General features: G+C 40.6%; 4 protein-coding genes across 4 annotated transcripts; 3 read left to right on the top strand and 1 right to left on the bottom strand.

Annotated features, from left to right (window-relative positions):
• Nucleotides 1-364: 364 nt before the first annotated feature.
• Nucleotides 365-3,657, top strand: LOC143483246 (cytochrome P450 2K1-like). Its single transcript, XM_076982074.1, has 9 exons — nucleotides 365-604; nucleotides 689-848; nucleotides 1,083-1,232; nucleotides 1,424-1,584; nucleotides 1,761-1,940; nucleotides 2,362-2,503; nucleotides 2,618-2,802; nucleotides 2,883-3,024; nucleotides 3,192-3,657. The coding sequence occupies exons 1-9, from the start codon at nucleotides 398-400 to the stop codon at nucleotides 3,383-3,385; spliced, it is 1,521 nt and encodes a 506-aa protein (XP_076838189.1). The 5' UTR covers nucleotides 365-397; the 3' UTR covers nucleotides 3,386-3,657.
• A 2,003-nt stretch (nucleotides 3,658-5,660) lies between these two features.
• LOC143483256 (cytochrome P450 2K1-like) lies at nucleotides 5,661-10,966 on the top strand. The gene is made up of 9 exons (XM_076982083.1): nucleotides 5,661-5,872; nucleotides 6,077-6,239; nucleotides 6,431-6,580; nucleotides 6,780-6,940; nucleotides 8,103-8,282; nucleotides 8,609-8,750; nucleotides 8,866-9,050; nucleotides 9,131-9,272; nucleotides 10,564-10,966. The coding sequence occupies exons 1-9, from the start codon at nucleotides 5,666-5,668 to the stop codon at nucleotides 10,749-10,751; spliced, it is 1,518 nt and encodes a 505-aa protein (XP_076838198.1). The 5' UTR covers nucleotides 5,661-5,665; the 3' UTR covers nucleotides 10,752-10,966.
• A 3,035-nt stretch (nucleotides 10,967-14,001) lies between these two features.
• Nucleotides 14,002-16,408, top strand: zp3f.2 (zona pellucida glycoprotein 3f, tandem duplicate 2). The gene is made up of 10 exons (XM_076982093.1): nucleotides 14,002-14,160; nucleotides 14,303-14,487; nucleotides 14,580-14,683; nucleotides 14,762-14,850; nucleotides 14,948-15,128; nucleotides 15,228-15,333; nucleotides 15,719-15,807; nucleotides 15,902-15,990; nucleotides 16,101-16,188; nucleotides 16,285-16,408. Exons 1-9 carry the CDS (start codon nucleotides 14,094-14,096, stop codon nucleotides 16,184-16,186), a joined length of 996 nt encoding a protein of 331 aa, XP_076838208.1. The 5' UTR covers nucleotides 14,002-14,093; the 3' UTR covers nucleotides 16,187-16,188; nucleotides 16,285-16,408.
• kcnj2b (potassium inwardly rectifying channel subfamily J member 2b) lies at nucleotides 15,992-21,644 on the bottom strand. The gene has a single exon (XM_076982101.1). The coding sequence runs from the start codon at nucleotides 21,620-21,622 to the stop codon at nucleotides 20,723-20,725; it is 900 nt and encodes a 299-aa protein (XP_076838216.1). The 5' UTR covers nucleotides 21,623-21,644; the 3' UTR covers nucleotides 15,992-20,722.
• Between the last annotated feature and the right edge of the window lie 2,322 nt (nucleotides 21,645-23,966).

Here is a 23,966-nt window from a genome sequence, read left to right on the forward strand (position 1 = left end):
GAGAAGTAAAATGCCAATAAAGTTTATTGTTGTTTACCAATATATGTTTCAATATTAGTCATACAACCTGCTGAACAGCTAATAGCTGGTGATAGTAACAGGCATAGACAAAACAGGGTTAAGAAAAACCAAATTTGAGGACTCAATGTGAAATTGACATATTTGACTGAGAGTTGTGACTTCAAACTCTTAACTGATTAAATGAGCGTGTTCATTTACAGATGTGTGTGCCGTTTGGCTTAACTATTTTCAGTACAGATATAGCTTTAAATCTCATTTAATTTTCATGTCAACAGCTGCTCCTCTCTGGCGTAACTTTTAGCCACACCCCCTAGCTTATAAAGGTGTGTTTTGGGTGCTATTGAGACACTGAAATGGAAAACATGTAAGGTTCACAATGGCTCTAATGGAGCAGCTGCTGCTGCAGGCTACCAGCACGGGTGCGGTACTTGGTGCTGTGGTGCTGCTGCTGGTTCTGTACGTCCTTTACTCAGCCTCCAGCCTCAAAGAAGAGCCCAACGAACCTCCAGGACCCAAACCGCTGCCTCTCCTAGGGAACCTGCTCCAGCTGGACCTGAGTGAAATCCACGAGTCCCTCTGTGAGGTAAGAGTAATGGGCAAGGGAACAAATTCTTGCAGGAGGTTTGTGGTTAATCTGCTTATGAACATCAGGCTCTATGTCGTGCAGCTCGCCAAGATCTATGGACCCATTTATAAAGTATATTTTGGTTCCAAGAAAGTCATCGTTTTAGCTGGGTACCAGGCAGTCAAACAAGCACTGGTGAACTATGCTGAAGAGTTTGGGGAAAGAGAAATTACAGAAGTATTCAACACGGCTGAAAACCATGGTGAGTTTCCAGAAAGAAGTTTGGTTGTGCTTAGTTATAATCCCTTAATTTCAAATATGAAAACATATACTGCAACACTAGAAAAGGCCAAGCAAGATACCCTAATATGATTACAACAGAAATAAGTTCTCCAGTACCACTTCACATTGTGAGTAACAGAATCCAAAGATCTTAATCATCTTAGTCATCTGGGATCGTATGGGCACCTATTGAACGTTTGCTTGTTGTCTACAGGGATTATGTTTTCCAATGGGGAGAACTGGAAAGAGATGCGACGCTTTGCCCTCACTAACCTTCGAGACTTTGGAATGGGCAAGAGAGGCAGTGAGGAGAAAATCATTGAGGAAATCCAGTATCTTAAAGAAGTGTTTGAGAACTTTGGAGGTATGAGAAGAACCACATATTCATACATATAAACTTTGGAGGTGTGAGTAGGACCACATATCCATAAATATGAACCTTTGAAGTAGCATCAGCATTTATATGCCTATAAGAGAGTGTATACATGTACGAGCTTGATAATCTGTTGCTTTTAATATTTTGAGAAAATGTTTCTTTTTTTTTTTGCTTTCTAGGGGAACCATTTGACACAGCTCAGCCAATGAACTACGCTGTCTCCAACGTTATCTCATCCATCGTGTATGGAGACAGATTTGAATACAGCGACCCTCAGTTCAAAGCAATGGTCAACAGGGCAAATGAGAATGTTAGGATTGGTGGCTCAGCTTCAATAAGGGTAAGTAAGACGTCTGCTCCCTGTACACCTTTAGGGCATGATGTGTAAACCAGGCAACTGTGCCTTAAAGTGTACAAAGCACATGCATATGATATTTAAAAGCTACTTAAAAGTGTTTACACTTTTGGGTGAAATTCGAATAACCCCGATTTCTTCATTCTTTGCTGCGTATGCAGCTGCTTAACATATTTCCCTGGATAGGCCCGTTCTTGAGGACCAGAAGAATTATCTTGTCAAATATGAAGAAAAACAGGGAGCGAGTGCACGAGCTGGTCAGTCAGCTGCAGGAGACTCTGAATCCAGCTGAGCGCAGAGGGTTCATCGACTCCTTCCTCCTCCGCAAACAGAACGATGAGGTAGACACCGCTCCACTCACATTCACATTTGTCAGACAATGCGATCCAAACGCTCCATATATTCATCAGTGCTGAAGTATATGCGCTTCCTGGGAATTGAACCCATGACCTTGGTATATTTGTAGCACCACGCTCAACCTTCTCCAGATCTAAAAGAACATCACAGAGATGGAGTAAAACACTCTTACGCAAATTCACGTAGAAATCATTTATGAGTTTGGATGTCTAACTATATTATTGTGTAGATGAAGATAAAACTCATACCATCAGTTCAGAAAGAAATGTGCATATGCCAGGTTGAAAAGAGAACATGTTTTTGTGTTGGTCAGCTGGTTTTACTAGAAGTTCCGGCTGTATTTTTGTATTTTTTTTAAGTAAACACAAGTGCAGTCTAATCATGTGGCCTGTGGATGTGTGTCAGAGATCAGGACAGAAGAATTCTCGCTTCAATGACAAGAATCTTACTACAACAGTGACAAATCTCTTTGTCGCGGGTACTGACACAACTAGCACAACTCTGCGTTGGGCACTGCTGTTCATGGCTAAGTACCCTCACATACAGGGTAAGAGCATCGTACTGTGAAGCAAAAGCTTAATTTATATTATTATTGTTTGAGTGGTTGGTCTCTAAGATTTGAGTTCTAATCCCAAATGCAAAACCATGTTTCTACTTGAAGATCAAGTACAGCAGGAGATTGACAAGGTGGTTGAAGGTCGTCAGCCAGTGGTGGATGACAGGAAGAAACTGCCTTACACAGACGCAGTGATCCATGAGACCCAGAGACTGGCCAACATTGTACCGTTAAACCTCCCTCACGTCACCAGCTGTGACATTAATTTCAATGGCTACTTCATCAAAAAGGTGATGATAATGAATGCTGCATCATATCTGACAAGTGTGAGCTGAAATTGTGGCTGAACTACCTGTGGTTGTGTCTACAGGGCACAACGGTGTTCCCTCTCCTGACATCTGTGCTGAAGGACGAGACCGAGTGGGAGACTCCACACAGCTTCAACCCAGCACACTTCCAGGATCAGCAAGGCCGATTTGTGAAGAAAGACGCCTTCATGCCCTTCTCTGCAGGTGACTGTTTTCATCTTAAAATACAGCCTCCCAGAGACCTCATTACACACTTCTGTTGTCCTGTATCAATAACAATGCAAATAGGAAAAATCTAGTATACTCAAACTGACAGAGACATAACTACCTGCACATAGGCTGTGGTCTATAAAATGTCTGTCTGTGGTCAGGGAGACGGGTGTGTCTGGGAGAAGGTCTGGCCAGGATGGAGCTCTTCCTCTTCTTCACATCTCTCCTGCAGCACTTCCGCTTCACTCCTCCTCCAGGGGTGACGGAGGACCAGCTGGACCTCACACCAGTGGTCGGGATCACACTGAACCCTGTCCCGCACAAACTGTGTGCGGTCAGACGAACAATATCTTAAACACATGAGGATGAACCGTCTCATTAGGACAAAAAAGTAATAAATAAAAATAAGAAAGTCTGCTCTGTGTTACTCTAATGGATGGTAACATGGTAACGTTGTTTTGAATAATAAAAACTCCTACAATCTCCTATGTGCAAGTATTTAGGGAAAATACATTTTCTTTTCATTGTGCTTTGTTTGAATATCAAGTATATTTTTACTATTAATGAAAATAAATAGACTATTGTGTAAAATAATTTATAAACAGAAAATAAACTATTTATAATATCTGGGGACAATTTAAAATGTATTTTTGTGATACACAAAAGCTCCAGCAGAACGTAATAAAAAAAAAGCAAATATCACAGACAAAATTTGCATTATGGAATACTTGGATGGAATACACATTTTTCTATCTTTCAGATGTCATTAATCTTAATTCCATATCCGGCTAATAAACGGCTTCTAAACTATCCCAGTAGTGGAGTTAACATACACCTCTACGTAGTTCAAGGTTCTGGGTTGTACTGTGCACTATTAGTAAAGGTTGAACAGTTACTGTAGCGCAATAGCGCCTTATCTGGTCATTCCATAGAGGTGCACAATAGTGAAAGTGGCAGAGAAATGTCAAAATGTGGCTTGAAAAGGCAAATCTGGAAAAGCAGATGAATGTTTTTAGCCTCTGGAGTTTTCCATGAGCTTGGGGCCACAGCCCACCTCCCTGTGAGGTCCCTGCAGGCTCCCAGACCCTGCGGTGGCATTCAGATCACATCAACAAGAGCTTCTCAAATGGCATCATGACGAGGATCTCTGTGCTTGTAAATAATAGTACTGCGCTATTCTTGGTTCACCTAAATTCACCCAAGACCAGCAAAATGATACAAACACCTGCAAATAATATCAAACGAATAAAAGCAGACGTCAAGTGCCTAAGATGCCTAAGGTGAGAAATGATACTACTCAAATCAACTCTCTACAATAAGAGTCCTGCCAAAGCCAAACCCAGTTTACCCAGTGACTTAATGCAATCATATCCCTGGAATCCCTGTAAAATTGTGACTGAACAAGCTTTAGCCTTTTGTTGTTTCAGACCGAAAGAAGTGGACAAACATGACAAACATGGAATTTCTAGGCTACTAGCATTGGAGTTATCAAGGCTTATATTTTGCTACAAGGCTGAGTGGTTGTGTAAACACATTCTTATTTTTTTATTACAGTAAAATGGGCTATTGCAACACATATTTGTTTACACATATTTGTAACATTTTAATTTTAAATTTACATCAATCGATAGGTCTTGGCATTTGAACATGTTCTTGTGCCCACATCATCAAATTAATACTCATCAGTGCCAAAGTAGTTTCCTAAGACATAAAGTAACCTGTTTAATGCCCATCAAATACAAACATTAAGAATCAGCAAGAACGTGACTTTCTTTCAGCAGACACTGGCAGGTGATGTAAGAACATGACGGTACTTGCAGTTCTTGGCCAGTAAGGTCAATAAAACTTGTTAAAAAATGTCTTGTGGTAGTAAACCAGGGAGCAGAGCTGTATAATTACGCCACTCCACGCAGCAGATGCAGGTGTTGTGTTCTGTCCGCCTGCAGGACTCGGGTAAAGGTAAACCCGGCCCTTGGCTCACATACTGTCTGTCGTTCTGGATCAGCATGCACACCTTTCCCTTCCTTTTCAATTCTCATTAAGATAAATCAGTAGGTCACAGGGCAGCAGTCTATAGTGTGGTAGAGGTTATTCAACCGCTGGGATAGACATGCAGGTAGACGCAGTGAGGTGAGTCTGGGCACGGCTGGTTAAATGAACTTAAAATAATAATGATAATAATAATGATGGGTGTGAGAGACGCATTTATTTAAGAAGAATTAAACGCCACAGATATTGGGTGGCAGGTTTGGCCTGGGGGGGGGGGGGGGGGGGGGGGGGGGGCTTGTTGGTTGTTACCCCAAAATACAAACCACAAAGAAAGAGAAAATGAGAGAGAGAGAGAGAGAGAGAGAGAGAGAGAGAGAGAGATAGAGCTGCATGACTGAAAGGGTGAATGCCACAGAAACTTTTCACCTTCTTGTGTCTGCAACATTGGGGGATGTAAATCTTCTGTGTGCAATACAGTGTAGCTTAATCATTTATCAGCAGGTGTAATATGATTTGCAACCTTTCCCTTGCCCTGGTGTTGTTTTACTTTGAAGACCTGCTCCTCCCCTGGATCAGCTGTTGGTTCTCGTTGTTATAAAAGCTGTAGCACACACACGTCTACCTCCACTTGTCTTTAGGGTTCACAATGGCTCTAATGGAGCAGCTGCTGCTGCAGGCTACCAGCACGGGTGCGGTACTTGGTGCTGTGGTGCTGCTGCTGGTTCTGTACGTCCTTTACTCAGCCTCCAGCCTCAAGGAAGAGCCCAACGAACCTCCAGGACCCAAACCGCTGCCTCTCCTAGGGAACCTGCTCCAGCTGGACCTGGACAGACTTCATGAGTCACTTTGTGAGGTAAGAATTACACACAGACACATTTCAAAGGGACAATGTTTCATGGTAAATCTACTTATAAGATAACGCTTTTTAGATATTGAGAGGGAAATGTACATGTAGCAGTAGAGGAAGGCAGGTTACAATATTTTAACCAACAAAATGAGGAAACAGAAGTGTGATAATGCTGAATAAGGTATGAATGTCATTCTCTGTATTCTACAGCTTGCTAAGCAATATGGATCCGTTTACAAGGTGTATTTTGGTACGAAGAAGATTGTGATCCTGGCAGGGTATAAAACAGTCAAACAAGCACTTGTGAACTATGCTGAAGAGTTTGGGGACAGAGAAATTGCACAGACATTTAAGAACTTTACTCAAGAACATGGTAAGAGATAAAGAAATGAAGTCTACTCTAGTTTTGCAACATTTTGTTAACTCTAGTTTTGCAACATTGATTTTAGTAATAATTTTTATTGGAAAATGGGAAATCCAACATTTGGATGAGCTTATATTTAAAAGCCAGCTGATCAACAGCTGAATCTCTCCATCTCTTGAACGTTTGCTTGTTGTCTACAGGGATTGTGTTTTCCAATGGGGAGAACTGGAAAGAGATGCGACGTTTTGCCCTCACTAACCTTCGAGACTTTGGAATGGGCAAGAGAGGCAGTGAGGAGAAAATCATTGAGGAAATCCAGTATCTTAAAGAAGTGTTTGAGAACTTTGGAGGTATGAGAAGAACCACATATTCATACATATAAACTTTGGAGGTATGAGAAGAACCACATATTCATACATAGAAACTTTGGAGGTGTGAGAAGAACCACATATCCATACGTATACAATCTAATCTTTGACATACTGTATATGTAACATTTTGTCTTGATTACGTATCATACACATATTGTACATATTGTCTTATTTGTAGGGGAACCATTTGACACACTCCAGCCAATGAGCCATGCTGTCTCCAACGTTATCTCATCCATCGTGTATGGAGACAGATTTGAATACAGCGACCCTCAGTTCAAAGCAATGGTCAACAGGGCAAATGAGAACATTAGGATTGGTGGCTCAGTCCCAATAAGGGTAAGTAAGACTTGTGCTCCCTGTACACCTAAAGGGAAAAGTAAAACTTTAGGCCACTGTAGTCCTTCTCCCTCCCATCATTAATACACTGCACCATCTCTGTAGTCAAAAGGGCAAATGAGGATCTTCGGTTTAGTGGTACAGCTCTCATGCAGGTAATGTTTGCTCTGTGTGTTTACCGAAATGCTTTGCAAGTCCAGCAGTAGTGTGTTTGCTCTTGGCTGACGTGACACAGTAGCATATCACACTATTTTTGTAATTCCAAGTCCAAATTAGATGTTTCAATGCTGATCCTTTGGCGATATAGTGAGGATTCAAGCAAGGAACCTGAGCATCATTATCACCTTATATCCCCTTATCACACCCCCCCACACCCCCCCCCCCCCCCTCTTTGGAGAGGGAACTTCAAAGAACACGTCTTTGAACATGCCACTGCACCCAATATCATATTCACATGAGATTAGCCAAGGAACCAGTGATTCGAAAATTTGAATGCATCAAAAAACTGAAGGGGGTAGATTACTTAGACATAGACAGGTATTATTGTTAAAAAGTATTATATTTTTATTTTATTATGAAAAGTTTATTATTATTATAAATGTTTTCATTAAATAAAGTTTACACGAATCAATTTAATTAATATGCGTCAATGCCAAATTTGGCAGACTTAACAGTACAGGTAGCACTTTCTAAAATGTAACCAAAAAGGAATGTGACTTACCAAACCAAACATATATAAGCTCATACAAATTCACCAATAACCTATAGCTACATTGACTATAGGTTACCAACATTAACTAGGTCCATTATAACCACAAGTATATTTTCAACCTGCAGGAAACCCTGGCAGTTTGGAGGATGTGCCAATAATCTAAGCATGGCTACCAGGGCACCCTGACCTTGTCATGGGTGTATTTTTTTCTGTGGATTAATCCAAAGTGCATTTAATTCTGCTTCTATGAATTTATAATCCTATCTGTGGCAAAGCAACATAAAAACTGCAGCTGTCTGTTTTACCCAGAGATCCACATGGTTACATTAAATTGAGCAGTTGGTGTTCTCTCTAAAGCCGAAGGGACTTAACAAAGGGACTCACGATAAATGCAACTGCAAATATGAAATGTCAACATGAATCTTTAAACCCTGCTGTTCTACTCCCTAGATATACAATATAATGCCCTGGATAGGTCCGTTCTTGAAGAGCAAAAAGATAATTGATAGAAACATCGAGGACCAGAAGAAAGACATTAACACGCTAGTTGGCAGCCTGAAAAAGACTCTACATTCAGACAACATCAGAGGGTTTGTTGACTCCTTCCTTCTACGGAAACAGAGTGATGAGGTACACAGAATTTCAAGATTAATTAATGGGCTGATCTGAACAATGGACTAAACTGCATACAGAATCACCTGTTTAAATCTGAAGTTTTGAGCGAGATCTGATTGTCTTTGACTTGTTTGCCCTGTCTTACTGTTGAACAAACCCATATATAAGCTTATATACAATTTAAGAGTAACTTAAATTAAACGCCTGATTCTTTAAAAATACTGGCATATTGCCATGTTCCTGTCTTGAAGGGAATTACTGCTTATTTATATATGATTCTTACATTCCTTTATATTGTAAAGAAATGTATTCTAATCATATGGTCTGTGGATGTGTGTCAGAGATCAAGACAGAAGAACTCTCGCTTCAATGACTTGAACCTTTTTGCAACAGTAACAAATCTCTTTGCTGCGGGTACTGACACAACTAGCACAACTCTGCGTTGGGCACTGCTGTTCATGGCTAAGTACCCTCACATACAGGGTAAGAGCGTCGTACTGTGAAGCAAAAGCTTCATTTATATTACTGTTGTTTGCTGGTTGGTCTCTAAGGACATTTGATTTTAATCCCAAATGCAAAACCATGTTTCTACTTGAAGATCAAGTACAGCAGGAGATTGACAAGGTGGTTGAAGGTCGTCAGCCAGTGGTGGATGACAGGAAGAATCTGCCTTACACAGACGCAGTGATCCATGAGACCCAGAGACTGGGCAACATAGCACCCTTAAGCCTCCCTCACGTCACCAGCTGTGACGTTAATTTCAATGGCTACTTCATCAAAAAGGTGATGATAATGAATGCTGCATCATATCTGACAAGTGTGAGCAGAAATTGTGACTGAACTCACTGTGGTTGTGTCTACAGGGCACAACGGTGTTCCCTCTCCTGACATCTGTGCTGAAGGACGAGACCGAGTGGGAGACTCCACACAGCTTCAACCCAGCACACTTCCAGGATCAGCAAGGCCGATTTGTGAAGAAAGACGCCTTCATGCCCTTCTCTGCAGGTGACTGGTTCAGGTTGCTTCATCCTCTTCAGCTTTTATGTGTGAGATATCAGTTTGGGGTACCAAGAGTAACCACCTCTTCCTGAGTGAGGTTGTCTGATGTTCCTGAGTGAGGTTGTCTGATGTTCCTGAGTGAGGTTGTCTGATGTTCCTGAGTGAGGTTGTCTGATGTTCCTGAGTGAGGTTGTCTGATGTTGTTCCTGAGTGAGGTTGTCTGATGTTCCTGAGTGAGGTTGTCTGATGTTGTTCCTGAGTGAGGTTGTCTGATGTTCCTGAGTGAGGTTGTCTGATGTTGTTCCTGAGTGAGGTTGTCTGATGTTCCTGAGTGAGGTTGTCTGATGTTCCTGAGTGAGGTTGTCTGATGTTGTTCCTGAGTGAGGTTGTCTGATGTTCCTGAGTGAGGTTGTCTGATGTTGTTCCTTGTGAAGTGTATACTTGGATCCTCTGGGTTAAGTGGCTCTACTGGAGAACTGGAGTTACGCATATCTGAATGCAGGATTGTAGAGTCTAAACTAAAAATGAATGCAGGATTGTAGAGTCTAAACTAAAAATGAATGCAGGATTGTAGAGTCTAAACTAAAAATTAATGCAGGATTGTAGAGTCTAAACTAAAAATTAATGCAGGATTGTAGAGTCTAAACTAAAAATTAATGCAGGATTGTAGAGTCTAAACTAAAAATGAATGCTTTCCACCAGTTACGATCACTTTACACTGAACTTGAAATTGATTTATGTTGGTTTGGATTAGGTGACATGATTCTACAACTAATACTTACAACAAAGGTATGAGGAACTTAAGAATAAAATACAAAAATCTTTTTCAATGAGACCCAGTGACTAATTCTCAGAAAATGTGTCCTCCAATTATATACTGCGTATAGGACCAGTTCTCATACTCAGTATCTTGAAGTCAAAGATCAGCCTTTTTATATGGCTGACAGAAGTTGAATTTTTTTTTCTGTAGGATTTACTGTTAGGCACACATTAAACAGTGTTCAGGTAGGGAGTGTTGGTCATGTGACCTCAGCACTCAGGTAATCTGAGATTTGCCAGCCAGGTTGTCCAAAGTCCTTTTGATCCAGTGATCCTGAGTAGATGAAAAGCTGAACTACAGTCCGTAAACTGTTACAGGTAAGCATTAGTTTGGTATAAATGGGGTGGTGTTGTGTCGATGCCAACTGAGACAGCAACTGTATGTCCATTGTAGGCAATCTGATGAAACTTCTGTATGACGGACATGTAGGTCTTCAAAAAGAAACTAGTCTGAAATGTAAGAACTCTGTGTTGTCAGGGAGACGGATGTGTCTGGGAGAAGGTCTGGCCAGGATGGAGCTCTTCCTCTTCTTCACATCTCTCCTGCAGCACTTCCGCTTCACTCCTCCTCCAGGGGTGACGGAGGACCAGCTGGACCTCACACCAGTGCTTGGGATCACACTGAACCCTCTTCCGCACAAACTGTGTGCGGTCAGACGAACCTAATCTAAGGGCAGTCAAATGCTCAGAATCATTCTACCTACACACTGTGACCGAAGATAAAATGTTAAGTGTCACCACCCTCCTATTCTGGAATTCATTCACGTTATGAACTTGTCAACAGAAGGGGAACAAATTCAATAAAATCTGAGTGTACAGATGTTATGATAAATACACTATTGTTTTTTGCAAAGCAGTGTTAAATTTTATATAAGGGAAACAGACAAAAATGACTAGAAATATTTTTTAATGTCCTGAAATAAATGGTTACAAGTATTTCTAATAAAAAGTTTTTGATATTTCTCTCTCTTTTAAAAATTATTTATGTTAAGTCCCATCTGTGACCGTGAGTATTTAAAATGATGCCTATATTATCTTGTGCTACCACAACTAGAGCTTCATTGCAGATAGGCCTATACACTGATGAGTTGCCTCCATGCTGAACTGCATGGTTAAAATATAATCTGGGCCCGTATTTATCAAACTTCTTAGAGTGGAATTTTGGACTTAAGTGCTGAAAAATTCTTATATTTGCTCCTACTCACAGAGTTAAGTGTAAGTGCCAGTTATCAAAACTCTCAAGTATAAGAATCACTCTTACTCTCCCGAAAAGATAAGACTGCTCCAGAGGACTCATAAGTTGTTAAGAGTTGCCACCAGGGGGCTGAGATGGCACTGAGAAGACAGAGACGCGTGTGAACCTTCATTTTAGGTACACATTTCAATTTTATAGATATATAAATATGTACATAAATATGCACAATGCACAAATATGCACAATAATTATGCATTAAGATAAGCATGGGTTTAAATTTTTTTTCGTGCAAGAGTGTAATATTCATGTTGCGATTGTAATACTTTAATTTTAAGCTTTGACGTCTGCCTTGTCAGTTATTGTATGTCATTTGGGAGTGAGTCCTCTGCCAGACTTCCTTCAGACGCTCACTTTTCCTCCAGCCATTCATGACTGGAGGTGTTTGGAAGCGCTGTCAGAGAGTGAGGGGCAGATGGAGAATCTGCGCTCAAGCCAGCAGGGTCGGGAGCACGAGCAGCTTCTTTATTACTGACGGATGCAATTATTTTGAAGTGACAATTAGCATCACAGTGTTTGTGCGCAAATCTAAATAAATGATAAAAACCTTGTCTTTGAGATAAGTATTCGAATTTCATTAATGCAGGATCCTGACCCCCCTCCACTCCACAGATCACCTTCCCCAATGATACGCTGCACCACCTCACAAACTGCGCTAAGAGGCTTGCCCGGTGGTCGTCCGCCTGAATGTGATTCGGTTAGAATGTATGCAGTATCCAAAATAAATCAGAGAAAATATATGAATAACAAAAGAAAGAAGGGAAAATTATACATACCAGTGCGTGTCACATACTTAAGATATGTGATAGATATGAAATATTTTTTAATGGATTATTTATTAACTATGTAAATACGCTGTGTTATTTCACAAAAAATATGACTGCAACATTATTAAGTTAAATATGAAGGTATTTCGACATTTTCTGAATTTTATCTTGACATTTCTCAGGAAATATTATTGAACACGAAATCCGATCCAGTGATTGGTTCTTGCAGGGGGTTTTGAAACGACGTCGTCCAGGATCATCTTTGCGGCACAGCCAGGTGTCGTAAATCAGCTCAAAGCTGATCCTGGATGACGTCGTTTCAAAACCCCCTGCAAGAACCAATCACTGGATCGGATTTCATGTTCAATAACATTTCCTGTGAAATGTCAAGATAAAATTCAGAAAATGTTGACATACCTTCACATTTAACTTAATAATGTTGCAATCATAATTTTTGTGAAATTACACAGCGTATTTACATAGTTAATAAATAATAAATAAAAATAATAATAAAAATATTTCATATCTACCTTTAAGTATGTGACATGCACTGGTATGTATAATTTTCCCTTCTTTCTTTTGTTATTCATATATTTTCTCAGATTTATTTTGGTTACTGCATACATTCTAACCGAATCACATTCAGGCGGACGACCACCGGGCAAGCCTCTTAGCGCAGTTTGTGAGGTGGTGCAGCGTATCATGGGGGAGACACTGTGGTGATCTGTGGAGTGGAGGGGGTTCAGTATCCTGCATTAATGAAATTCTAAAACATATCTCAAATACAAGGTTTTTATCATTTATTTAGAGTTGCACACAAACACTGATATGCTAATTGTCACTTCAATTATTGCATCAGTCAGTAATAAAGAAGCTGCTCGTGCTCCCGACCCTGCTGGCTTGAGCGCAGATTCTCCATCTGCCCCTCCCTCTCTGACAGCGCTTCCAAACACCTCCAGTCATGAATGGCCGGAGGAAGAGTGGGCGTCTGAAGGCAGAGGACTCACTCACAAGTGACATACAAGAACTGACAAGGCAGACGTCAAAGCTTAAAATTACAAGTATTAAAATCGCAGCATGAATATTACACTCTTGCACGAAAAAAAATGAAAGGAAGAACAAAAACATGTAATCCCATGCTTATCCTAATGCCTAATTATTGTGCATTGTGCATATTTATGTGCATATTTATATATCTATAAAATTGAAATGTGTGAAGGTTCGCACGCGTCTCTGTCTTCTCAGTGCCATCTCAGCCCCCTAGTGGCAACTCTTAACAACTTATGAGTCCTCTGGAGCAGTCTTAACTTTTCGGGAGAGTAAGAGTAATTCTTATACTTGAGAGTTTTGATAACTGGCACTTACACTTAACTCTGTGAGTAGGAGCAAATCTAAGAATTTTCCAGCATTTAAGTCCAAAATTTCACTCTAAGAAGTTTGATAAATACGGGCCCTGTATTCTCAATCTTCCATATATCTTCTGAAAGTGATGTTTGGGAACAAAATGAGTATGTGCCTAAACAGTCCTATGGATTTCAACAGTAGGCCTATATCTTTTTCTGGTTGTGCATCTTCTAACACAAGTCATAATTTCACTCAAGCATTATTAACACTTCCTTCCGTCTTCCCGTTTTTCCCTTTCAGAAGCGCATTAAAGAAATCGCATTAAAGCAATAGCTCTTTAGTATATTGTCTACGTAAGTGTAGTTAGTGTAGGCTACATACGTTTTGTTCTATAAACACGCCAATTTGTGTAATTGGTTTCAGATGCCATCTCGGAGCATTTTTTAACTCAATCGCTATATACGCACCTTAAAATACGTTTCAAACGCAATTTCCTGAGTTCTTATTCATTTTTCTGAACTGATTAGTTCTGTCCAGGTGTTAATTGTTTTATAGCTCATTGGATAACTAGACACAACTACCGCCAGCTGTTCGCTTACTACTATTTCAAAGCACAGCCCGTTCCGCTCCTCTATCTGCTCCAACATGGTTTTCTTGTGGCACGTTTTGCTTGTTTTGGCTGCTCCCACATTAGTTTTGTCTATTGACCCAAGTAAGTTTGTTTAATACAAATACAATTTTGGTTGCAGTTGTGGCATTTGGTATGTTGTAACCTTAAATGTTCTCCGGCATTGAGTCGGCTCACTGAATGCTCCACACATGCATATTTGGATTTTGTTAATTTTGATTTGCAGATGTTCAACTAGAATGCCGAAAGGACTCCGTTAAAGTCACATGGAAGGTTGACCAAGCCCTAGTGGATAAACCCTCCCGGCTTCTTTTGGGCAATTGTTTTCCTTCCAAATTTTCGCGTACAGCTGATGGAGGAGGCATAGCAATTTTTCACTATCGGTTATCTGAGTGCCGTTTCAGACAAATGGTATATGACCCTGTTAATATTTATTTAAAGGCTGAATAATTTTGTGGGGATCTTGTGGAACTTGATTTGATTTTTTTTTTATTATTCCTCAGAAAACAAAAAAGCATCTTGTCTATAAAAATGTGCTGGCCTTCCGGCCACTGACAGGGCCGTCTACCACTACGACCAACTACCCCATTGAGTGTGTGTATGAAAGGTAAGGTTGGTGCTGATGTGTACAGAGATGCACGAGACCTTTTTAAACGTTTTCACTGGAGTGTGATGCAAATTCCAGGCCTGCATGGATACACCCCTATGTGGAACCTGCCTTTGGTGCTTTGCAAGGTCATGGAAAGCTGGTCTTTCACATGGGCTTGCTAAATGGTAAATGTCTTGCACCTCAGGACTTCATGACCCTAGGCATGACTTTATCTAGTGTCTCTCTTGATCATTGTCTGTCCTTGAAACTATCCCCACACAGATGACTTAAGCGGCCCAGCACTCTCGCGCATCTTTACGCTGGGGTCCTTCATTTACATTTGGGCTGCAGTGGAACAGCAGAATCACCAACCTCTAATGCTGCATATGGACGAGTGTGTAGCCACCAACACGGCAGCACTTGGACCAGAGTCACAGATTTATCCTGTCATCACTAACAAAGGGTGTGTGTTAATTATGGTTGGGATGCACAATGCTTGGAGTGCTTTTAAAATGCTTAAACTGGCACACCCCCCCCCCCCCCCCCCCCCCCCCCCCTCTAGATGTCTTGTAGATGGTAAGAGTGGACACTCGAGGTTCTTGGCCAGATCTGATCCCTCTTCGCTGGTGCTTCGCCTTCAAGCCTTCACATTTGCATTGAACACGGAAGTAAGTGGCTGTAGTCAATTTGGATATTTGATCAAGTTTGTCTGGTCATAAAAATGGACATGGGGCAAATTTTAAATCCTCTTCAGGGATGTCCATGCTGAAGGAAAAAAAATAGCTTTCCTACTAAAACATTTGGCGAAAGTGCTTGATTTGTGACCTAGAGCTTGAGCACCATGCTAGGCATGTATTGTTTGTTTAACTGTTAAACTGATCTTGGCAAATGTGGACATCTACATAGACCCGAAAGTCTGCAAATCTGTTATGAGGTGGTCACAGCAATTGAATCCTAAAATATAGATATAGAAACCTGAATCTCACTAAATGGTATGTGAGGTATGCATCCTCTTGAGTTGCAGGCCACAAATGCTTTTGTTCTTGATGCTAGGTATACTTCCATTGCAAACTAACGGTATGGGACCCAGAGAATCTAAATGAAGAAAAGAAGTCTTGTAACTTCAACAGAGACCTTGGAGGGTAAATGTACTCCGTTTTCCTTTATGCCCTTATTTTATTGAATGAACCTATAAACTAACAGGTTCTGAACTTCAAGCCCAAATTCTATTGACAGATGGGAACTTCTAGATGACCCTTCCCATAATGACCTGTGCCGCTGCTGTGATTACGGGTGCAGAAAGAGGAAGCAGAGTTTCCACTCTGGTAACGCTTCATGATTTTATTCAGTCTACATTCTGGTAACGCTTCATGATTTTATTCAGTCTATATTCTGCCCATATAACTGTAATGCTTGTAATGTTTCCTGGTGACAGAGGCCAAAGAACGTGTTGAAAGACATGTGCTGGGGCCGCTGGTTATAACCTCTGGCTCTTCAAACCGTGACCAAAGCATGTTCTAAATGTAAGGACCATCTTGATGGATTGGTGTATTCTGGTGGTTATGCAAACACGGCAGGACTAATGTCTTTGATTTTCACCTCTTGTCCATCTTTTGCAGACTTGACACTACAGAAGTGACGTCAGGAATGTTGTAGTGGGTTTGTTTCTGTTCAAATCCCCATTGACCTCTTCACACCCCCCCCCCCTCCCTTTTGGGAACAATTAAACATTGGTAACTAGTCTCCTCTTGTGGTGTTTCTTGCCAATAGGTCACCTCTGCTACCGTTTGCTCTGATCCATTTGCGTAGAATTGTCATTCGTCTTAATGTCAACCTAATTTGGTTAGTGTTCATCTGAAAGTGGTTGGATGCACAAAGTTGAATTTTAAGACTCTTGGGTTGATCTGGCTAGGATGTTTGGCTGGATAAACACTGCCACTACATAATGCATTGTGAACCCTTGTGCACTGTTCCTAATGTTAGAATGATCATTTTGGCTTTCAAATGAAAAATAAAGGCGGCAGAGACTGGTAGTCAGTGATGTGTTATAAAGGGAAATTTATGACTTTCAATCAAATTAAACTACTCTTCTGAACACTTGCTTACTGCTTATTTTCCTGCTTCATCAAGGTATCTTGCACATTCCAAGATGGTAGAGTTCCTCTATGGAGGCAGTTCGTATGCTTACCCATTCTACATAACAAAATGACACCCTGGACAACTTTTAGGAATTAAATCCTGCCTGGCCCAGTATTGTAGATCTCCAAAAGAGGACGTCTGGGTAAAGATTACATTTGGTCTCCCTACTTGGCATCTCCAAACCTCAAATGTAATACTCCTAGTTCACCTAATTGGTTTCTTCATGGATGTTTGGAATACCAGGACTGCACGTGGTTTGAGTGAAACTCTACTTCAACACCATGTATTAGACCCAACTATCACAGCAAACATGTTCTGACCAAAGGAGCACAGAGTCTTATTCAATTACATTTCAAATTCAAAATGGTTCTAGCAAAATACTGGATTTGTTTAAAACTTTCTGTACTAAATGCACACACTTCATTTTTGTTTGGAAACTGTTGTCTGAAGAGAGCAATGACTCATTGACCTTGGAAACTCGGGGGGGGGGGGGGGGGGGTGGACACACTGACATTTCTTGAGAAAACTGTCCACCGTTTTATCAAAAACTAAGTTGTTTCCTTTCATACTTGTGCATTTCCACTTTATTGGCAGTTTTTTTAATACTTAAGATGAACTACAAAAACTTCCAGGTCCTCAGTCCTTCAGGGCCTAGTGTGTCAGACCTGGTCTTGTTGGCATGAATACCCAGGACTATAGGCAGATTAACATGGATTTCCATTCCAACTATCCCTCACTGGCCATCTGGATGTTATCAATCTTGTTTAAATTTGCTATATAAATCCTAGTTGTAACCCCACCCTGGACCCTATCCAGAAAGTCCAAACAAGGAGGCGTCATCTCTGCTAATTAAGGCAAAGAAGCCAGCTGGAGTCTTAAATGGTGCCGTCATCACATAGCTTGCGTCTGGGCACCAACCGCTGACCCCTCTCAGGTCATTGGCTGGTCAATGTTCTGTCTCTTCCGTTCCAAAGCCTTCGCGCTGCCTGCTTTCTCCCAGAGAGGGAGCACCTGGGCTGCTGTCCTGTTGATTGTCCTCTTGTTGATAGTCTTTTAGCTTCTTTTAGCATTACAGTTTTTCAGTATTTCACGTCTGTCACTCCAACTTTTCTCAATTCATTGCCCATACATACATATTAATAGACCAACAAGAATAAACAACATACATAAAAGCACAAAAGATAACCTTGGTTAAAATGACATTCATAGGTAAGATAAAAATAAATCAAGATCTCATTTGAATCTGCATGTGAAAGATGAATTAAACCAAAAATAAGAATCATAGCTTAATTTTGAAAAAGCAGCAAGATTAAACAAACTCAATATTTGTTTTTAAAAAAGAATTAAAATGCAAAGCCAATTAAGCCCAAAAGGTAGAGATTTACTGCAGCTACTAAAACACTTCACTTATTACCACTGTGAATACATTTAAACTCAAAGGACACCTCGGCTCCTCACAGAAAAACACAACGTTCAAAAACCTTTACTGAACAGTTCAAACACACTTTGGATCAAACACTTAAAGGGCAGAACTTGCATGGGAAGAATAATGAAAATGATATGTAGTCAGTATGGATGACATGGTACAGTAGCCCTTACAAAGATAATATACTATGAAGATTGGTCTTGCAGCCAGATCAAGGAAGCATCATCAACATCATTATCATAATCTTGAACTTCACCAGCATGATCCTGCATCCTCTACTGTGGATTAACTCTCAATCAATCCAATACATAAACACAAAAAACATATGTATTTTCAAGTTGCTGTATTCGAGATTACAGGGTTAAAACTGTTTGTAATTTTCCTTGGTTTGCTATTAACATTAATAAACATTCACATAGCACATTTCACAATAAGAAATGAAAAAGGTGACACTCTGAATAGCAGATGTGTTTAAAGTAGCACATTTCGTAAAAATAAAACACAAAATGACCACAACCCTACTGTGCCCATCTGCTTTAAAAGTCAGCACCACCCTCATAAATGTTCTGATGTACAAGTCCAGTTAATATAGCATTCATGCAAGGAACACCACAAGAAGCAAAAATAAAATAATAAATGCAATTCTTAATCAATATCTTGAAAATAAAGTTTTGCGTATCTTATGTTCCAAGCCCCCTCCACCAAACCTCTAGCTAAAGTCCTTTACTGCCATCTAGTGATCTACAACACCCAGCCTAGAACACACTAAACACAGAGGGCTTAATTAATGAGTGGTGTCTTTGTGAGATACTAGTTTGTAATGGCTGAACAGCGAGTTATTTGCACTGTAGCTCAGCTTTGGTTCCATGAAAAAGATTTAGAGGATCTGTGATATTCATCACAGCTCTCTAAAAGTGATAGTTGACAACAGAATATCTTGTGCTATTTTTGTGCAAGTTCTACTACTGGGCAATGGATACTTCATTTCTGCAGAACAAAATGTTTATTCTGAAGTGATTTTATTTCACAAAAAAGTGAAAGCATATAACAGTAATCTCTTTTGATGATTGCTAATTATGTTTTGCAAAATAATAAAAATTTGTTGAACTGAAATAATTCCACTAAAATTAGTACTCATACATCTGATAGAATCCTGACAAGTCCAATCTGTTGTGTATGATGGCACTTTTGCAGTCATCATAAATACACAGGAACAAGGAACTCTTAAGTTAAGATCTCCCTATAACCGGATTCTTCTGCATAATCAATTCCTAATTTACATATGCTTGCTGTGGTGAGCATAAGAGATTCAGCGTCATTAACAGGATCACTGCATTTAAATGCATTAACACCACATGTTCCTTTTAAGGGCTTGAAGGGTTGACTGGAATTCCATCTTGCAATATTTCTATATTTATACTTCACCTTCAATGCTGGTTTAACTTCGTCTACTCAGAAACCTCCTACTAGACCTGGCATGAAGCTACTATGACCACCACTTATTTGATCTCTGGATAATTTGATATCCAAGGTTTCCTTTCAACATTTGTCACTGCTGCAAACTCTTAGAACATTTGTTTTGGAATTCTATTTGTGGAGTATCACTCACCAAATTGACAGAGCCTCTGAAATTCATTCAGCTATGAAAAGCGAATAAAGAGAGAAGACTCTACTGACCCATGAGACACGCTGTACAGCAGCCTACACCATACGAGGCGGCAACCGTGTATCATTTGCTGTATCGTAAATGTGAAGGGACATACTGTCAAAGAGGATAATAACAACAAACCATAGTGAGTGTAGATGGTCACCCTATATGGCACTATGGCTTTTGTGGTGTGGCACCTGTTTGCGCTTCTGGGCCACCCTGGCCAATATTTATGTATCAAACTGAGATAAACCTATGTTCTTCACCACTCTACTTTCTCATAATCCAAGCCTGAGAATGCACCACCTTATTCTCTATGTCTAAATCAGCATGCAATCCATCCTCTTCTTAAATCATATGATGTAGGTGATGTCTGGCAGTTTTGGATATTGTCATCTTCCCTTTGTTGAGTGAAAAAGCAGTTTGATCTCCCATCAACAAGACGAGCTGAACACCTTGTACCTCTAAAAACCTTCATATAGCTTTACAGGTGTAAAGAAAAATGGGGAGAAAGCAGGACAGACATTTGCTTATCAGCTATAACGAAAAAAAAAACTGCCAAAAGAGTCATGCCAATATCAAGTATCATTTGGAGGTGGTTGTTCTCTCTATCATAGTAACCGATCAAGCAGGTTTTTATTACGAATGTTTTTTCTTTTGCTTTTGTATCCCCTTTAGGCCCCTCTCTGCTCCTGCTTCATGGTGAAAATGCATTAGACTGGGTAGGGTGGGCCTTTTCACCAAATTAGACAGACTTGAGTTTGGCTGTAAATTCATATTGTTATATCCTATTTTCAGATTCTCGATGACTTAGGTTCCAGACGAACAGATCCCTGACTGGACACTATTTCTGAGCGTACTGTCTGACTCCTCCAACATTCTCACCCAAAATGTCACTGCAGTACTCAATATTGATGAGGGCTACTTCATTCTCATAGCTTACAGAGTTGGATCCAGACATGCTGTTCTTTTCCTCTTCCAGTTCCTTGGCACTGCAGTGTGGCGTGTTGGGAACCACATACGTGTTGTTAAATTTCGAGTAGTCCACTATGTAGTGGCTTTTAACCTCAGAAAGTAGGGGCTCAAACCGGTGGCCCCATAAAATCTCGCTAGCTATATAAGAGCTGCGGCACTGCGTGGTCATGGATGTGGCCTCCACCATCCCTTCTAAGATCACCACTATCTCGAATTCAGAGCTCTCCAACTCCTGCTTGCTCATGCCGTAGAATGGACTGTCTTCGTCGATCTCGTGGATCACGGTGATGGGGAAGACCAAGAGTATTCGGTCAATGCCAGAATCAAGTCCAATGTCAATGTCTGTCAGTTCCAGGGGTAAATACTCCCCCTCAGCAGTGGTGCGCGACTTGATGAGCTGTGCTCGAACGTGAGCTTCCACCAGATGGCTCTTTCGCAGGTTTCCCACCCTCCACATCAGACAGAGTTTATGATCTCTCATGGTGATTATGGCGTAGTGGCTAAACATCAGAGTCTCACTCCTATTCTTGGGTGAGGCCGCCTTCACCATGACCGCCCCGGTGACAAAGGCATCAATAATACATCCCACAATGCTCTGGAAGACCACCATGAAAACAGCGATGGGACATTCCGGTGTTACGTAGTAGTTACCGTAGCCAATGGTAGTCTGTGTCTCCATAGAGAACCTGAAGGCTGTTGAGAAGCTGTTAAGGTTTGCAACGCACAACTGCTCTTCGTTTTCTAGGTCTCCATATGACAGTGCCACCATCCAAAACAGAAAACCAAAAAAGGCCCAGGAGAGGAACCAAAAAAGGCCCAGGAGAGGAGACAAGCCAGACAGAAGATGGTCAGCATCCAGTGCCAGCGGACGTCCACCCACGTGGTGAAGATGTCGGCCAGGTAGCGCTGGCCCTTCTCCAACATATTCACAAACTGCACGTTGCAGCGGCCGTTTTTGTCAACGAGACGTCTCTGGGTGTGACGACGCGTCGACCCTTCGGCCACAGCACTTCCATTACTGTAGCTATACGGCAGGTCGCTAGGGGCCAGCATCATCCCGTCCTCCGAGGACACGAGGCTGTAACGGTGGGCTCGTGCACTCCCCATCACTGCCAGCCAGGATGACTGGACCACATGTGCTTTGGAGAACTATCTGAGATTCTGGTAAATGTGTTGGAAAAGCTCGTTTTTAACTCGTAGGGAGACCAACTCCTGGGAAGAAACTCCTGGGAAGATGGATGAAAATCCTGGGAAGATGGCAGCCAGCGATGGTGTTACTGAGCTTCACCGCCGAGACGACACTTTGGTACGGTGCATCCAGATCTTGGATAGACATACGTGGAGAGGTCTGTGGATATTACACGAGAGTGAAAAACACAGTTTAAGAATTGCACATGTAACACATTTTGCAAATTTGTGTATATTAAATAGAAACAATAAATTATTGCAATACAAGTGCCTGCTTAAATAAAAACATTACTACCACTAAAAGAAATTTACTTATTGAATTACTATGATCAGGCAGTGTTATAAATAATTCTGGTTAGAGTCAGAATTAGAGTCAGTCAAAGTACATAATAAATTACTATGAAATAATTAAATCAACTGAATTAGTTCAACCATGATTGATTTTTGCAGTTTTGCCTGAAACAGCCCTTATACTAATAACCGTAATACTGTGTGCTCTGTGTTGAACTGTTATATTAAGTTACTTTACTTAAGTTACTTTTGTAAAGAACAGGCATATCTAAAAACATAGCATAGCATAACATAACTACTATGGCCCTCTATGTTTAGTCACTATTCTAAACTTGAAACTATAAGTTCTGCTTCTCTTCTGTCAGCATTTAAATCGTCTGGGTAACTTTAGGTAGTGGACATTTCCACAGTGATTGATAGTATAAACTCTGAACTCTTTTCGCTGAACTTTCTGAACCCCTTTGAGTGAATTTTCAGTAACAACTGTAAAATGTACGATCATTTTGGTGGCAGATATAAACACTTTGTCTGTTGTGTCAGTGTATTTTTAATCAGTGAAGGTTAGATAATTTTATTTATACATTTTATATAGGAGCATGCAGAACATGGCTTCAGCCGTGGTTGGGACAGAGGTGACAATTTATCTATAGGAGTGAGGAGAACTCAAATATCTTTGAGCTGGTTTGAGCAGCCTCTGTGGGTAGTAGCCTCTGAACAGGAAGAATGATGGAGAAATAGAGAGAGAGAGAGAGAGAGAGAGAGAGAGAGAGAGAGAGAGAGAGAGAGAGAGAGAGAGAGAGAGAGAGAGAGAGAGAGAGAGAGAGAGAGAGAGAGATATATGCTAAATCTGAGTTTTCTGGGAGGGGGTGCAGTATGAAATTTCATTACAGAGGCAATGTTTTGGTGATATAGGCAGGGCAGAGAAGGGATATAGTTTCAGATGTGATCTTTCTTTTAAACTTCCACTACTCCATAACTCAATTTTGTAGCTACTTAATGTTACTGTTTAATGTGTTTGAATAAACAGCAGATTTAAGCAATGTCATTCCAGCGAGTGCCACATTAAAGGTGTATTCTTTTCAACTTTGTTGACATTTTTCATCCATTTCCTAATGCCTTTAAGCATCTATACTTCTCACACCAATCTCTGAATCATTTCAAGTATCTGACTGTTCCAAAGCCTAAAAGGATAAAGTAAATAATAAAGGAATAAAGCAAAAAATTACATTAAAAGATCCTCTATTCAATGGTTAAATAAGGCAAATGTTTAAATTAATGATAAAGTTGCCAGACATGGTAAAACGTATCCACAGTTCCTCTCAGACTAAATTTAATCTTCTCAATGCTCAGGAAAAACATGCCACCCATCAGCCAGAGCATGTGAGGGCGAGGTGGCAGATTTCTACCCAAGAAGAATTGTTCTCCAAGTCAAGAAGAGAGCAAAGACAATTCTGTCCACCACTCAGGGCCTCGAGAAGAGTGATACTGGCAGAACTCTAAATATGAAATGCAGGGTGCAAGAATTTGTATTACACTCACAGACAATATGTCAATCTTGGGTCAATCTTTGCATGGTCTTAGCAAGAATGAAGGTTTTTCAATCCAATTCTCACATCTCATAAGACCTTCTGCCG

Source organism: Brachyhypopomus gauderio, chromosome 2, assembly GCF_052324685.1.
Source record: "Brachyhypopomus gauderio isolate BG-103 chromosome 2, BGAUD_0.2, whole genome shotgun sequence".
In the NCBI taxonomy this organism is placed as follows: Eukaryota; Metazoa; Chordata; class Actinopteri; order Gymnotiformes; family Hypopomidae; genus Brachyhypopomus; species Brachyhypopomus gauderio.

Bases quoted from the DNA above. Each gene is read 5' to 3' on its own strand.
- LOC143483256 (XM_076982083.1), top strand. From the start codon at position 5,666: ATGGCTCTAATGGAGCAGCTGCTGCTGCAGGCTACCAGCACGGGTGCG. The intron at 8,283-8,608 runs GTACACAGAATT...GATGTGTGTCAG, and splicing joins TACGGAAACAGAGTGATGAG to AGATCAAGACAGAAGAACTC. The intron at 9,273-10,563 runs GTGACTGGTTCA...CTGTGTTGTCAG, and splicing joins CTTCATGCCCTTCTCTGCAG to GGAGACGGATGTGTCTGGGA.
- zp3f.2 (XM_076982093.1), top strand. From the start codon at position 14,094: ATGGTTTTCTTGTGGCACGTTTTGCTTGTTTTGGCTGCTCCCACATTA. The intron at 15,334-15,718 runs GTAAGTGGCTGT...TCTTGATGCTAG, and splicing joins CATTTGCATTGAACACGGAA to GTATACTTCCATTGCAAACT. The intron at 15,808-15,901 runs GTAAATGTACTC...TTCTATTGACAG, and splicing joins TTCAACAGAGACCTTGGAGG to ATGGGAACTTCTAGATGACC.
- kcnj2b (XM_076982101.1), bottom strand. From the start codon at position 21,622: ATGGTGGCACTGTCATATGGAGACCTAGAAAACGAAGAGCAGTTGTGC.
- LOC143483246 (XM_076982074.1), top strand. From the start codon at position 398: ATGGCTCTAATGGAGCAGCTGCTGCTGCAGGCTACCAGCACGGGTGCG. The intron at 1,585-1,760 runs GTAAGTAAGACG...CTGCGTATGCAG, and splicing joins GTGGCTCAGCTTCAATAAGG to CTGCTTAACATATTTCCCTG. The intron at 3,025-3,191 runs GTGACTGTTTTC...GTCTGTGGTCAG, and splicing joins CTTCATGCCCTTCTCTGCAG to GGAGACGGGTGTGTCTGGGA.